Source organism: Lepidothrix coronata, unplaced genomic scaffold (genome assembly GCF_001604755.1).
Source record: "Lepidothrix coronata isolate B3197 unplaced genomic scaffold, Lepidothrix_coronata-1.0 Scaffold52, whole genome shotgun sequence".
Lineage (NCBI taxonomy): Eukaryota > Metazoa > Chordata > Aves > Passeriformes > Pipridae > Lepidothrix > Lepidothrix coronata.
Window position 1 is genome coordinate 3,537,471 of NW_016690232.1, and position 12,874 is coordinate 3,550,344.

Here is a 12,874-nt window from a genome sequence, read left to right on the forward strand (position 1 = left end):
CCTTGCCCTTCTCAGAGACCGGCACCTTGCCCTTCTCAGAGACCGGCACCTTGTCCTTCTTAGAGACTGGCACCATGTCCTTCTTGGAGGCCTGAAAGCTCCTGTCGTCCTCATAGACCCGAAAGCTCCTCATCACTTTCCAGATGCAGAACCTGTGTGAGAAATACCAGAGACAGCAAACCTCCAAGCAGATATCTGAGCTCCTGGGGAGTGTCTCATCTGCATTTTTTGAGCAGGTCAGAGTGACAGGTGGCTGGAGGAAAAAGGCTGGAATCCACAGAGCCTCCTCCACCTTGAGAGACAGGGAACAGGTAGGTACCTTTTCCAGAAGTACATCAGGATGGGGACAATGGTGGCCTTGGCCTTGTGGTAGATGGCACGGGTCAGTGGCCCCTTGGAAGATAAACGCCAGATCAATTCTCTCTCTTTTTCAGAGATGTTCACCTGGGCACAGAAGAGACCAAAGCAGTTTGCAGCACGCCTGATGGGCCCTGGAGGCAGGTTTCTCTCCCTGACCCCCCCTTGCATTTCAGCAGTCTCTAAGAACAGAGACCCCAGTTACATCCTGGCTGACTGCCCCAGCCACACGGGCAGGATCCCGCCTGGATTTCTGTGGAAAGCATTGTGCTGTGCTGTCCAAGAGGGACATAGGCAGAGCTGTGGCTACTGCAAGGGGAGAGGATGGATGCAATGGGGAGGGCATGATGGTGACGACCTCTGGAGAGTGAAGGGACTGGGGGGTGGTGTGCAGCACTCATCCTGGTGCTTCAGCTCCGGCATTTCTCCAGCAGGTAAGGGATCCCTCCATTTCCCTGTCCACGTTCTTGTTCTCAATCTATCTGGGTCAAGTGCTAGTGTGGGTCTGGTACTGGATCACTTCCCACCCCTTGCAGCCCATGTGGAAGTCCCAAGCTCCAGAGCATGCCCTGAAGCCTCACAGCATGCCTTGCTGGAGCAGATCCAGACCTCTGCCTGGTTCCTCTTTCCCCACAACCCTTCCCAGCTGCAATGCCATGGTCTTGAGCAATGAGCAGCCTTCAGCCTTCCTGGGCAGGTTCCAGGCTCTCACCCGCAGCTTCGGGGGCATATCAGAGTCTAGGAAGAGCTTGTTGATGACAGCAACTTTCTTTTTAAGAAAAGCAATTTTCCTTTCTGACACTATGTTGCAGGCTGCCAGAGCTTCCACTGCATCAGCCAGCCGAGAAAACCTGCAAAGGCATGTGGGGTCCTGCTCTGAGACAAATGCTGTTAACTGCTGGGCTAGACAGCCATGCTCTTGCTTAATTTAGTGTTTGCTAGGCCAGAAAAAGCAATCCACAAGGTGTGGAACAGAGAAACAGGAGGTATGAAAAGCTACTTCCCTCTTCTACCACCCTCAACATCATAGCATTCACCTGGGGGAGGTGATGTTTCCTTTTTTTGGGAAAAGAGGAAGTTGAAAGCCTGTGGGGGTGTATTGGCTGCCGGGCTAGGGTATGTTGGCCATGGATTGCTCCTACAGGTTTGTTGGGGAACTGGACAAAGTCAAGGGAGAAATGCCACCACAACTGGCACATCAAGAAAGGTGTAGGCAAAATGTTAGATTGCTTGGGACTATCAAACCACAAATACTTCTAGGATACCCAAACAGGAACCCTGAGCCAGGGGATGATTTCATGTTGAAACAGGGGCTTTGGAGGTCTCCATCAGAGATGGGTACTACCTGTAAGATGGGTCTGGACCAGAGCCAAGGGAGACTGATGCCAAGGCCAGGTTGGATGGGGCTCTGAGCAACCTTGTTTAGTGGAAGGTGTCCCTGCCCATGGCAGGGGAGTTGGAACGAGATGATCTTCAAGGTCCCTTCTAACCCAAACATTCTACGATTCTGTGGTGGTACCTGACCACCTGGTGGAAAGGGAACTTACTTGTCCATCTCCAGGTAAAAGTGGAGGTCGTCCACGAGGAAGTTGACGACAATGACCTCTTTGTCAAATATGCAGCGTTTCACCAGCACCACGTTTTCCAGGCGGGCTTTGCCCTTGCGGGAGGTACTCGCGGGCCTCTTGCTCTGCTTTGAGCTCACAGGCAAGTCTGAGAGAGGAGAAGAGCTGTTGTGTCCTGCTCCTGGGTGTGAGGAAAGTGGCCACCTGGTGCTGAGCTATACCCTGCTTCTTCACTTCGCCTGTGCTTCCTTTGCCTTTGTGCAGTTAATTTGCTGAGGGTCTTTCTACCTATGTGGACTACAGCTTTTGTGCAGCCAGGCTTTCCAGGGAATCCAGACCATCTGGTGTGCAGCCTTCCCTCTAGCTTGATAACCATCCACTCTCCTCTTTGCACCCACAGAGTGTTTATGTTCATTGTTTCCCCCAGGAACGGCCACAGTACATTATATCTAAAGCCTGCTGGTCTGTGTAGCTGTTACCCTGGTTCTGACAGAGGCCACAAGCAGATAACAAGGGAGAAGGAAAGGTAAAAAAAATCTGTGCTACTTTCCCCAAGGACAAAATTCTCTTGATCTAAATGGGATTTCTGTGTGTTGAGCAATTTCTGTGGTTTTCTTTTCTAACTGCTTTTCCAGCCTCTTCTCAAACCTGCATGTAAACCTTCAAGATCTACCCCCTTTGGCAAAACACCGTAGGTCAGTTCCCTGTTGCCCAGAAAACAATTTCTTCCTGTCTCACCTTAGCTCCATTTAGTGTTTCCTGTTTTTTTTGTGGAAGGGATGCAAACCTGCATATACAATATTGTTTGAGACAGATGCAACAGCATAATGGGGCGCCTACATCAGAAAGCCAGATATTGCATCAAAGTGTGTGTGTGCACCTTTTCTGTGCAAAACTCTCTACATCTAAGTGTTCACAGCAACATCTGGCATCCTGAGATACCCGATTTTATGGCTCTTTATATAACTCCAGCAGAGAAAACTGAGTCATGGGGGTGGGGGATAAGCCACAGGTTTCCTCCAATTACTTCTCTACCTAAATTCGGGACTGTCTTGGGGAGGGAGGAGAAGGAGTGGCAGGAGTCTAGACATACTTTCCCTCTGGTTTCTTCGTTCCCAACAGAGAAAGTTCTCAAACTCCACACGGCGTTCGTCATTTTCCATCTCCCTCTGGAACTTGCAGAAGCTCCTGACGAGTTCACGAATGGCATCCCAGGCCCACTGCTGTGGAGACACAGCACAGCTGGCATGAGCCAGGGAGCTGCAGCATTAAGGTTGCTCCTGGACAGAGCCCTCCTGTTTGGACCTGAGCTGGAGCAGCAGAGCCCAGCCTTGGCAATGGGATTTGTGATCCATCTATCCATCATCTCTGCTTTCCAGCATTTCTCGGTTTCACTAGTGGCCACAGGTGATAGGGTGAATTGCTTGGCCACTCCTAACCAAATTTGGTGAAGTCTGCATGGAGTAGGACTCCAGAGCCTGTAGGAGGGAGTCTTTACCTGTCACCTTTTTGCAACTCTCCAAGTTTGACCCCCCCACCCCTTTTATGTGACACCACTTGGCCCACAGCATCTCCTCTCTTTCTTGCTTGGAAAATGCCCCCAGCTGGCCAGCAGACAGGGTCCTTCCTTACCATCCTCTCTTCCTCGAGGTTCTCTTCCTCGAGGTTTTCTGCCTCAAGGTTCTCTGTCTCGAGGTTCTCTGTCTCGAGGTTCTCTCCTTTGAGTTTCCGTGTTTTGATGTTCTGTGCCTCACGCCGGACAGTGGTGGTTCTCTGCACACGACGCCTGGACTTCGGCTTTTTGCTCAAGGCAAGCAGCTCCTGCAGCTGCTCCTCCTCCTGCTCCTCCTGCTGCCGGTCCTGCTGCTGCTGCTTAACCCTGCCAGACGGGAGAGCAGAGAGACAGAACATCAAGGGCAGCCGGATGCATAAGGCACTGGTTTGGTGGAATGGTGGCTAAGGCAGGGAGCAGCCGATAGGGATAGCCCTGGGGTTGGGGTCCCACTGGATTTCTGTTCCTAAGGAGGTTGGACAATGGTGCAGGGTGCTAGATCCCCTCCCCTCCCCTGGGCTCTATTCTTGGATGTAGCAGCCTTGAGAGTGTCTGTCCTGCTTATCTGCAGTGTTTCCTCCTCCAGTCCAGCACCCTGCAAGCCGAGAGGTGATTTGGTAGTTGTGCTAGGTTGAGAGTCTGGATGGAATTTCGATGCACTAGCTGATAGTTCATAGGGAAATGCATTTTTAGCAGTTGCTGTCTGGCCCCTTGGAGTGGGATGGATTTGGAAAGGGTGCATTTGCAGAACCACTGGGCTTGAGGAACCAGCTCGACTCAGGCGCTCACCACCGTTTTTCCATTTGCTTTAAATCCCAGAGTGGAGATGTGAGGGCTCGTGGCTGGAGTATTCCCAGGAGGTGACACGAATACAGAGATTTATATGTGGCTACAGGGTGATTTTAAGTGATTTTTCTAGGAATCTGAGCATTGCCCAGGTGGCTTTTCAGGGATTGATGGAGGATGAAGTGCATGAGACATACACAAGATGTGAGGAGTAAATCTGAACTGTGGGGGTGTTAATATTTCTCCTTTCCCTGGTAACTCTGCAGTTCAGACCCACAGGCCACCCATCTGAGAGGGCTAAATGACAAAACAGGGAGCAATGGCACTACTGGAAAACACTAGGGAAAATATGCTTCCTGAAAGAGTGGAAGTAATAAAAAACTAGCAAAGCCCTGTGCTGCAAAGTGCCTGACCTGTGTCTTTTAGCTCGCTTCTTTACTGCAGCAGTGGGGAGCTTCATCGCTCCAACACTCCCCTCGGGTCCAGCAGCTGTGGGGACAGAACAGGGATGGCCTCTTCCTCAGGTGACAGCCAGAGCCTGCTCCCAGCTGTCCTCAGGGTGAAGGACCTGGAGCTCCCATGCTGGTGTCTGAGTGGTGAGTCTGGCTCAGGAGACACTGGATACTGTGGGGACTCTTCACCTCTCATAGTTTGACCTCCTTGGCATCTGCTTCTGAGAAGTCTCCCCACTCCCACCCTCTCTGGCTGGATTAATGCCCCAAAACACACGACTGTCAAGGGTCGATAGGCCTTTCTCTCCTTCTGGAGATGTTCTACCAGGTGATGGGATGCAAGCAGGGAAGACTCCCGCTTGTCCAGTCCCCTCACAGCATTTTGGAGCACCTGCCAGGATGTGATGGCAGAGCCCACCCTGCTTTTTGTCTGTTTGGACTGGACTCACCAAGTAATGCACTTAGGAGATGCACAAGCTCATCATCCTTGCTTGGGCTATCCACAGCCAGCTCCTCTGACATCATCTTCTGGAAGTCTGCATCAGAGAGAGAAGAGGGGACAGATCCCATGTCAGTTACTTTTGTCATGACAAAGCTGAGGTATGACACCAGTACCACCAGCAAGGCCAGCCCCAGCATCCTCAGGAGAAGGTCAGGATGTGAAAGTGGGGTGGCAGTAGCTATTGCTGGGTTTGGATTTCAGTCACTTTGCTGCAGCCTCCATTTGATCTGGTGACCCAGAGCAGGGGATGCGGCATTTGGTGCCTCTGGTACTGGTAGGAGGGAATCTGGCCCACAGATTGCTGCCAAAGCTTGGATTACAGCTGAAGGCTCCCAGATACCCTGTCCCAACCCACTCCACGATATCCATGGCCCGTCTAGGGGCATTGGTCACTGCAGGTGCATAAAATATGCTTTACCAGATTGAGCCAAAACGAGCCAACAGAAATTCAGAGCCTCTTCTTACCTGGGCTGCACAGGAGAAGTTCCATCTCTGCCTGAGTGGAGCCCCCTTTCCGGAGGTCCCGAGAAGCAAGTAATTGCCAGTACTCGGAGGAGACACCTTCCAAGTTCCTTGTGCCATGCAAGGTCTGGCACAGCTTCAAGGTCTGGTTTATCCTCTGGGACAGGAGGAAACATTCACTCCTGTCAGCAGTGTGGCCTTGCATCTCAGGCACTGCGACATCACCACCTGGAGACTATGGCGAGAAGAGGGCAGGGTGATTGCACAGAGCATGTTCCACATCTCCCACTCTGTGCCCACGTGGTTTACTGTGCCTTAGAGTACAGAGCTACCCGATTTGGATCTCTGCTTCAGCTTTAAACGGTCTAGAAGAAACCTACATGAGCACAAAGCTCAGCATAGACCTTAAACTACCTAAGCAGCTGCTTAAATCTGGCTCACATCTGCCTCCAGCTGGGAGGTACTGGGGGCAGGCAGCAGGTTCCCCCAAGGAGTCCAGACAAGGGCTTGCAACTCCAAGTCCAAGTCCACACAGGAGGGCTGAAAACAGCCCTGAAGGTGTCCCCAGCAGGCTGGTAACCTCCTGTGCCATTTTGTTGGCTGCTGTCCCTGAGGCTGGCTCTGGCTGGTGCCCTGGGAGTGCCTCCCTCATTCCCCTGAAGACCCTCCTGCAGGTTTTGTCTTTCCCCACAGGCAAACAGTTTGCATGACTCGCCAAGCAGCAGGCTCAGAGTAGCTGGTTTCTGGCTGAGATACACACTGCTGAGAGCAAGCACCAAAAATAATCCTGCTAAGCCCCCAGCAGTTCCCCTGACACCAGTGCAGCGAGACCCAGGAGGAGTTTGGCTCGGGGGATGGTGCCCGTGGAGAGCAGGGCCTCCACGCCTGCTGACGTGCTAATTGCACTCCCAGACCAGGTCTGTCCTCCGAGGCTAATTTCCTTGACAAGAGATGCTTAAAATCCTGGGCAGCTAATTAACTTCCAACCAAGAGTACTTAATGCCTTTTCCAAAATGCTCAGCTCTCACTGACTGAAACTGTGAGCCAGGTCTTTGAGGACACCAGCCCCGAGAGCCTCTCCTTAACACTTCCAGAATCAGCTGCCGATTAGAGAGTTCATTTTGGGGAAAACAGTTGGTTTGAAAAACACCATCTGCAGTGACAAAACTGCCTGCACAGGTCATGCAGGCACCCAAGCAGGTGGGATGCTTGGGGGGTTCTGTCTGCAAGGTTTCTGGGTGTAAGGTTAGCATTTGGGGTAGGTATTAGAGGGATTTCCTCTGCTAGGAGGAATAATAGTCTGGGAAGAGTGCTTGTGTGACTCTGATTTCCTAAATCATCCCTTTACACAGCGGGAAAAAAAAATGTGGAAAACTTGAGGGTGGTTGAATCATAGGCTAAAAGTCTTTCATACCCTCTCTCTTCCCCCCTGTGCTGGCCCAGGCCCGTGTGTCTGCACATGAGTTACATTAACAGCAGTAACTGCTGTGGGCAAGGGAAAAAGGAGGGGGAATTAATTCCCAGAAGTGCTGGTTTCACCCCTGCCTACCCTGAAAGACTGTGATTACGTTTCTCCCTGCTTTTAGGCTGGGTCACAGCCTGTCTCAGGGGAGCTCTTGCAGAGTGTGCCTGCAGTGCTGCTGACTTACGGGATGCTGTGGTGGAAGAGCTGAGGATCACTGCTCCAGGCAGCTGGAGCAGAGCAGGATCTGCTGCATCATCCCAAGGTGGCGTTGGCTCAGGTCATTGTGGGATGATGGACCACAGCAGTTAATGCTGGGCTTCTCCTTCTTCTCTCTCTCTCCCACCTTTTCCATCCCCACTGGTGCCTGCACACCCCACAAGGATGACTGTGTGCCCTGTGCATCCCCCTTACCATAAACTGGAGGAACGTCCTATCATCAGCAGCCAGAAATTCCTCATAGAAGCAGCAGAGCACCTAAGGAGAAGCAAAGGTGGGTTGTCCTCAATCAGTGTTCCAGCAGCAATCACCAGCCCCCAGCCCCACGGTACCCTAAGGTCACAGTGGTGGTGCCATGGGTGGATTACACCTCGCTGTAATGTCTGCCAGGAACTGTACACCCAGGCTGGTCCACTGGGCTGCTCAGGGGCTGCCCAGAAGGGCTTGGGTTCTAAATATGTTTTACCTGTGTTGTGCTAGAATCAGTGACTCAGAAGTGAAAGGATGGCCACTACCCTGTCATTCCCTGGCCCTTGGAATGTGCATCTAACAGCCAGGGTTACCAGAGACATTCAGTGACTGCTCACCTCTGCTCTGCTGCCCAACAAACCAGTGAGGATGCTCCTCTCCAGTGGCCTGGTGCATCTTGGTCACTGGTTCCAGTGCAAGATGACTTGTGACTAAGTTTTTCCCTTCCTAATCTCTTTTCCTCTTAATTTTTCGAATACCTCTTCTCACTGCAGGGATGACAATGCCAGCTGTACCCCCCAGCCTGACCACTGCCAGCACCCCTTTGTACCTTGCAAATCTCCTTCTGGGCTCTGAATATCCAGGGGGAGAATTCTCCAAATATCAGATGGTTCCACAAACCCGTGAGAGTCCTGGTCTCCAAGGGAAGCTTCTCAATGTTGTCCTCCTCCAGGTAGGACTTGCATATCTTATCCCCGGTCAAATGACGGAGGAAGAAGTTGTTTTCTCTGCTGGAGTCCAGCACCACGGGCAGAAATTCCTCCAGGTCGTGCCACAGGTCCAGGAGATGAGTCTCCATGGGCCGGTCCTGGTGCTTCAAGAAGTCTCTGAAGGGTTGTCCGGCACAGGTGTCAGCACTAAGGGCCCAGGGAAGGAAACTCAAGGTCTTGGCCGATCCTTTCAGGGAGGGCAGCTGGACAAGAGGTGCAGAGGAAGGCAGGTTAGAGAGGATTTTTTCCTCACAGAGGTCTTCCAGATGACTGATCTGCTCTGCACTAGGTCTTCTGGGAGGAGTTACTCCCCCTTTGCCATTAAAGGCAGCATTTGCAGGATGCTCTGACTGCTGAGGAATTGATCCCAAAGCATCTTTATCCAGATGCGGTTCCCTTGTGCTCCTAGCTGACCCTGGCTGCCTTTCTGGTTTCACCCGAAAACGGGGCATCTTCATTTCTTGGGTGCCTCTTCTCTCCTTGACCAGAGCCCAGATCTTTGTTTTGGCCTTCTGGCCACAGTAGGGCCCTGACAAGCGCTGGCTCCTTTTGATATGCATCGTGGGGGGGGTCTCCAAAAAGCCTGAGGGCTCCTGCCAGTCAGCCTGTAATAAACGCTCCTGATATTCCTGCAGCAAAGGCTGGCATGATTCCTCTTCTTCTATTCCCATCTTGCAATGGCTGAAGAATTTAGGGAGCCAGTAACTCTGAATCGTAAAGAGGACCTGCTCCTGCATCTTTCTTAGGATGTCTCTTCTATTGCTGATGGACTGGATGTGCTTGGCTTTTGGCAGTGATCCTGAAACAGATGTGGGGAATTACAGTGGGGAGATGGCTCCATGTAGACTGTTCCCCAGCCAAATAAAGCGGGTGATGGTATCTCATCTCCCTGGGAGCATCCAGGAAAAACCACCTCCCTGGAAAGGCACTGCTCATCCCCAGCTCTGATGTTTCTTACCAGCGATGGTCGTGCAGAGGGTGATGACACTGGAACCTTCACGCAGGTGAGAGGCTTTCAGCCTGTGGATCAAGGACAGGTAGAGGTCCCTCTGACTCGTATCTGACTCATCCAGACCCAGGAGCCTTTCGGTGGTGAGCCAGAAGTCGGTCAATTCTTCCCCTGTGGATCAGCCAAGGGTTGGGAGTTGGAGGGACTCCCTGAAAGCCCCAAGGATGGATGGAGCAGTTTATAATTTTTAAAAAAAAGAGAAGGGAAGAACTCCTGGATGAACTGAGGGAACAGGGTAGACAGGAGCCAGGGTTATGCATCTCCCTCACAGCTCTGCTGCTGGCTCACCTTCCAAAGCTCTCACAGTGTCTCCTGTCCCACTGGTGCTTATCCATGCCCCCAGCTCTGTGCCAGTGTCCCAGTGGGCAGGTGACCCACGGCTGGCTGAGAAGGGGCTGTGGAGCATCCCATGCCCACCTGCTGTTCCTTGGACAAAGGCTCGGAAGTGCCGCATGCCCTGGCTCCCGCTGATGCACTTCTCCAGCAGCCACTGGTCAGCGCTTTGCCAGTTCAGGAGTTCTGCTGTTGGAGAGATTGCAGAGCATGGCATCAAGGGCTGCATGCAGGAGCGATCCCAAGAAAGTCCCTCAGCCCCCAATGGCACCCCCATTGGAACCCTCCTGCAGGAGGAGCCAGAAGAACAGCAAATCACCCTGAACTGGGAGTTTCAAACAGGCTGTGGGATGCACATGTGGTGTGTGCCAGGACAACCTGCTCCTGTCCAGGACAGTCTGTCCAGCTATGGTGCCTCCTCCCCTTCCAAACATCCATCTTTTTTGCTTGAGTTTCGTGCTTGCCCTTAACTTCCTCCAGCTTTGAATTTCAACCTGACCGGAGCAACAGCAGCGATATATTCAAGAAAAGCCTTATTAAATTGCTTATTTTTTTGAAAAGAGAATCTGCTTTCCTGCTGCCATAGCTTTCTTTCCAGTGGCAAAAGACTTGGCTGGACTGAGATGGCTCATTTTAGGGGTAAAGTGAGCACAATTCAGACTTCTTGCTGCTAAGAGAGACCACGGCCTGTTGTCCCAGAGCACCCTGCACAGCAGCAAACCTGACACTTCAGCACCTCAGTTTCCCACGCCCCAGGATGCCCTCCATCCCTGCTCCAGCCATGGACTCCATGGTAAACACTGCTAAGCAGCTACTTCAGTTCAACTCCACAGCGAGCCTGTATTAACCCGGGTGGCGGAGTAAAGCCCTGCGCATCCCATGGAAACCCCGGGATCTGCTGCATCCCTAAAAATGGGGCGTGCAACGCCTTTTTAACCCGGAGCAGAGGCACGACCCACTGGGCAGGCACCAGGCAGTGACAGCCCTGGAGGGAGGAAGCCCAGCGGCGGCGGCGAAGCCGATCCGATTTCCTCCGTGCCGCGATGACTCACCTGCTTCCCCCGACCGAATGAAACCCAGGAGCTTCTGGCAGAGGACGAGGTGGAGGCACAGGCTGGATTTGCAGAAGTGAGGCAGCCGGTGCTTTTCCAACCAAGCCAGTAAAGCCGTGGGGCTGGGATCCTGCGTTGCAAGCCCCGTGCCCGGGGAGAGGATTAGCTGTGAGCAAGGAGCCGTCTCCTGCCTGGGGATTAGGGTGAGTAACGGGTCCCTGCTACAGGGGGAGGAGGTGGGGAAGGCACCCTGTTGCTATACGGCGATGAAAGCCATCCTGGTGCTGGAGGAGAAGGGGGATACTCGAGTTACAGCCCCTGCTTGTGTCCCCACGAGCTTTGCCTACAGACCTGGGAGCCCCGGGGCTGCGGGGCTGCCTCCGAGGCTGCCTCTCCTCGCAGCCTGCCTGCCTCCCCAGAGCCCAGGCGGGGAGGCATGGCAGCTTCCCGGCAGCTGTGGGAGCAGCAGGTTCCCTTTTGCTTGCGGGATCTGAGCGCTGCCGTGGTTGTGGGGAAGGGGGATGCCCGTGGGAAGGGCGAAGTCAGCTTGGTGATCAACAGGGTTTCACTCCTGTTGAATTCAGGAGGACAAGGGGCTGATATTTATGTCCTCCTTCTTTGCCACCCCATATGCTCTCCTTAACTCCAGCTTTCGCTGTTTACCGAGAGCTGGATGGACCCCAGAAGCTGCAGCAGGACTTTAAATGGCTTGTGCTCCTCCCAGGGCTTAAAAGCAAAATGACGCCCGGGTTTGAAATAATCCCCCAGCTGCACGAACAGGAGAGACAGAGAGGGGCCCTGGCAATGAGAAAACAGGTCCTTCCCTCCCCTGCCCTGTGACCTTTCTCCCTCCTCCTCACCCTCCTCGCAAGGGGCATGTTCTCACCAGGTGGCTCGACAGCTCTGGCCAGAGGTCCCACTGGCCCGTGCCACTGATGTAAATGGGTGTCTGGCCAAAAACCTGTGTCAAAATGAAAGTGGAGAGCTGAAAGAGATGGAGGGTGGCAGGGGCGACCAGAGCCCAGCTGTTCTAGTTAGTTCCCACCGCAAAGAAGGGCATCCAATTCCCTGTTAGACCTCTGTCTCCCAAGTTGAGATCCTCAGTTTTCCCTCATTTTCCAGCCTGAGTGTGGTGCATTCCCAATTCTCCCAGGGTCTCTTAACACCACAGAGTCTGAGTTCACCTGAAGAGAGCTCAGAAAGGTCCCGGGCTTTATGGTGCAGAGTGGACTTACGGGAAGATTCAGAAACGTGTTGAAAAAGTCAACAAAAACATCATCTCTCAGCAGAAGCCCCATGTCCGTGGAGGCTATGGCCGCTAGAGGGGGAGAAGAGAAAGTTATCTGGGCTTTGTGTTGCCACACAAGGTGAGCCAAAGGAGGAGTTTTGAGAGGGACAGCTTTAGGGGTATGTGGTACAACTTGAACTGTGCACACGCAGGAGGATTTGGACAGTCCATGAAATCTGGGTCCCGGTGCACCCACGTGCCCTGGGATGTGTGGCACAGGCTGTTTGGAAAGCACCAGGTTCAGCGGCATGCAGGAGCTGGGAAGTTTGAATGCCAGCTTCCTAAATAGCAAAGGTACACAGTCCATAGAGGCTGGGCACAAATGTGCTGGCATCCGTAGGGCAGGAGAAGGGACATGCCGTGACTGGAGGGGACAAGCTGTGCTCCTCTGCCTTATCCACATATAACCCTGCTATCATGGAGGGGAACTGTGTGCTGTGCTCTGGTGCTGCTGCTCCAGCCCCACTGCCTTGGTGCCCTCTTGCTCTGGTTCTTGGAACAAATTCTGCCAAATTAGCAAGCACCACCAGACTGGGGACGGGTTGTGACTCTGGACAGGGTGTCAGTCACTGCAGCCCCCACTCCATCCACCCAAGACATCAAAGCAAGTGTCAGTTAGTGCCAAACACCTCGCACTATCCTGTGAAGTTTTATTCGTGTCTGAAAGATCTGGATGCAAGGGGGTGGGCTGGCACAAAATGTCCACTTTTGTGAAGGCACAGCTGTGTTACAGGGAGGGCTCTTATTTCAGAAGCCCAATACTGCTTTTTCCCCCCACTGTCCTCTCTGGGGAGCGTTTAGAGGGCTGAAGCCTCCAGCAAATCCTCCAGTAACTCACCAGTGGTCATCATCCTGCTGTGTTCCGGGGGTGTGTTC

The 12,874-nt window shown here is 53.0% G+C and overlaps 1 protein-coding gene across 5 annotated transcripts in view; it reads right to left on the minus strand.

Moving 5' to 3' along the window:
* RGSL1 (regulator of G-protein signaling like 1) overlaps nt 1-12,867 on the minus strand; it is a 16,565-nt gene extending 3,698 nt beyond the window's left edge. Inside the window, exons 1-17 of one of the 5 annotated variants that reach the window (XM_017815793.1) lie at nt 12,837-12,867; nt 11,946-12,028; nt 11,597-11,671; nt 10,711-10,840; nt 9,743-9,844; nt 9,275-9,436; nt 8,157-9,115; nt 7,553-7,615; nt 5,680-5,911; nt 5,162-5,248; nt 4,674-4,749; nt 3,555-3,801; nt 3,016-3,145; nt 1,905-2,070; nt 1,070-1,208; nt 320-444; nt 4-152 (exon numbers count right to left, since the gene is read on the minus strand). In XM_017815793.1, the coding sequence (XP_017671282.1) occupies nt 4-152; nt 320-444; nt 1,070-1,208; nt 1,905-2,070; nt 3,016-3,145; nt 3,555-3,801; nt 4,674-4,749; nt 5,162-5,248; nt 5,680-5,911; nt 7,553-7,615; nt 8,157-9,115; nt 9,275-9,436; nt 9,743-9,844; nt 10,711-10,840; nt 11,597-11,671; nt 11,946-12,028; nt 12,837-12,849 (2,938 nt within the window). In that variant the 5' untranslated portion in view covers nt 12,850-12,867. The other 4 variants (XM_017815797.1, XM_017815794.1, XM_017815792.1 and 1 more) reach the window with 4 other exon arrangements.
* Nucleotides 12,868-12,874: the final 7 nt, after the last annotated feature.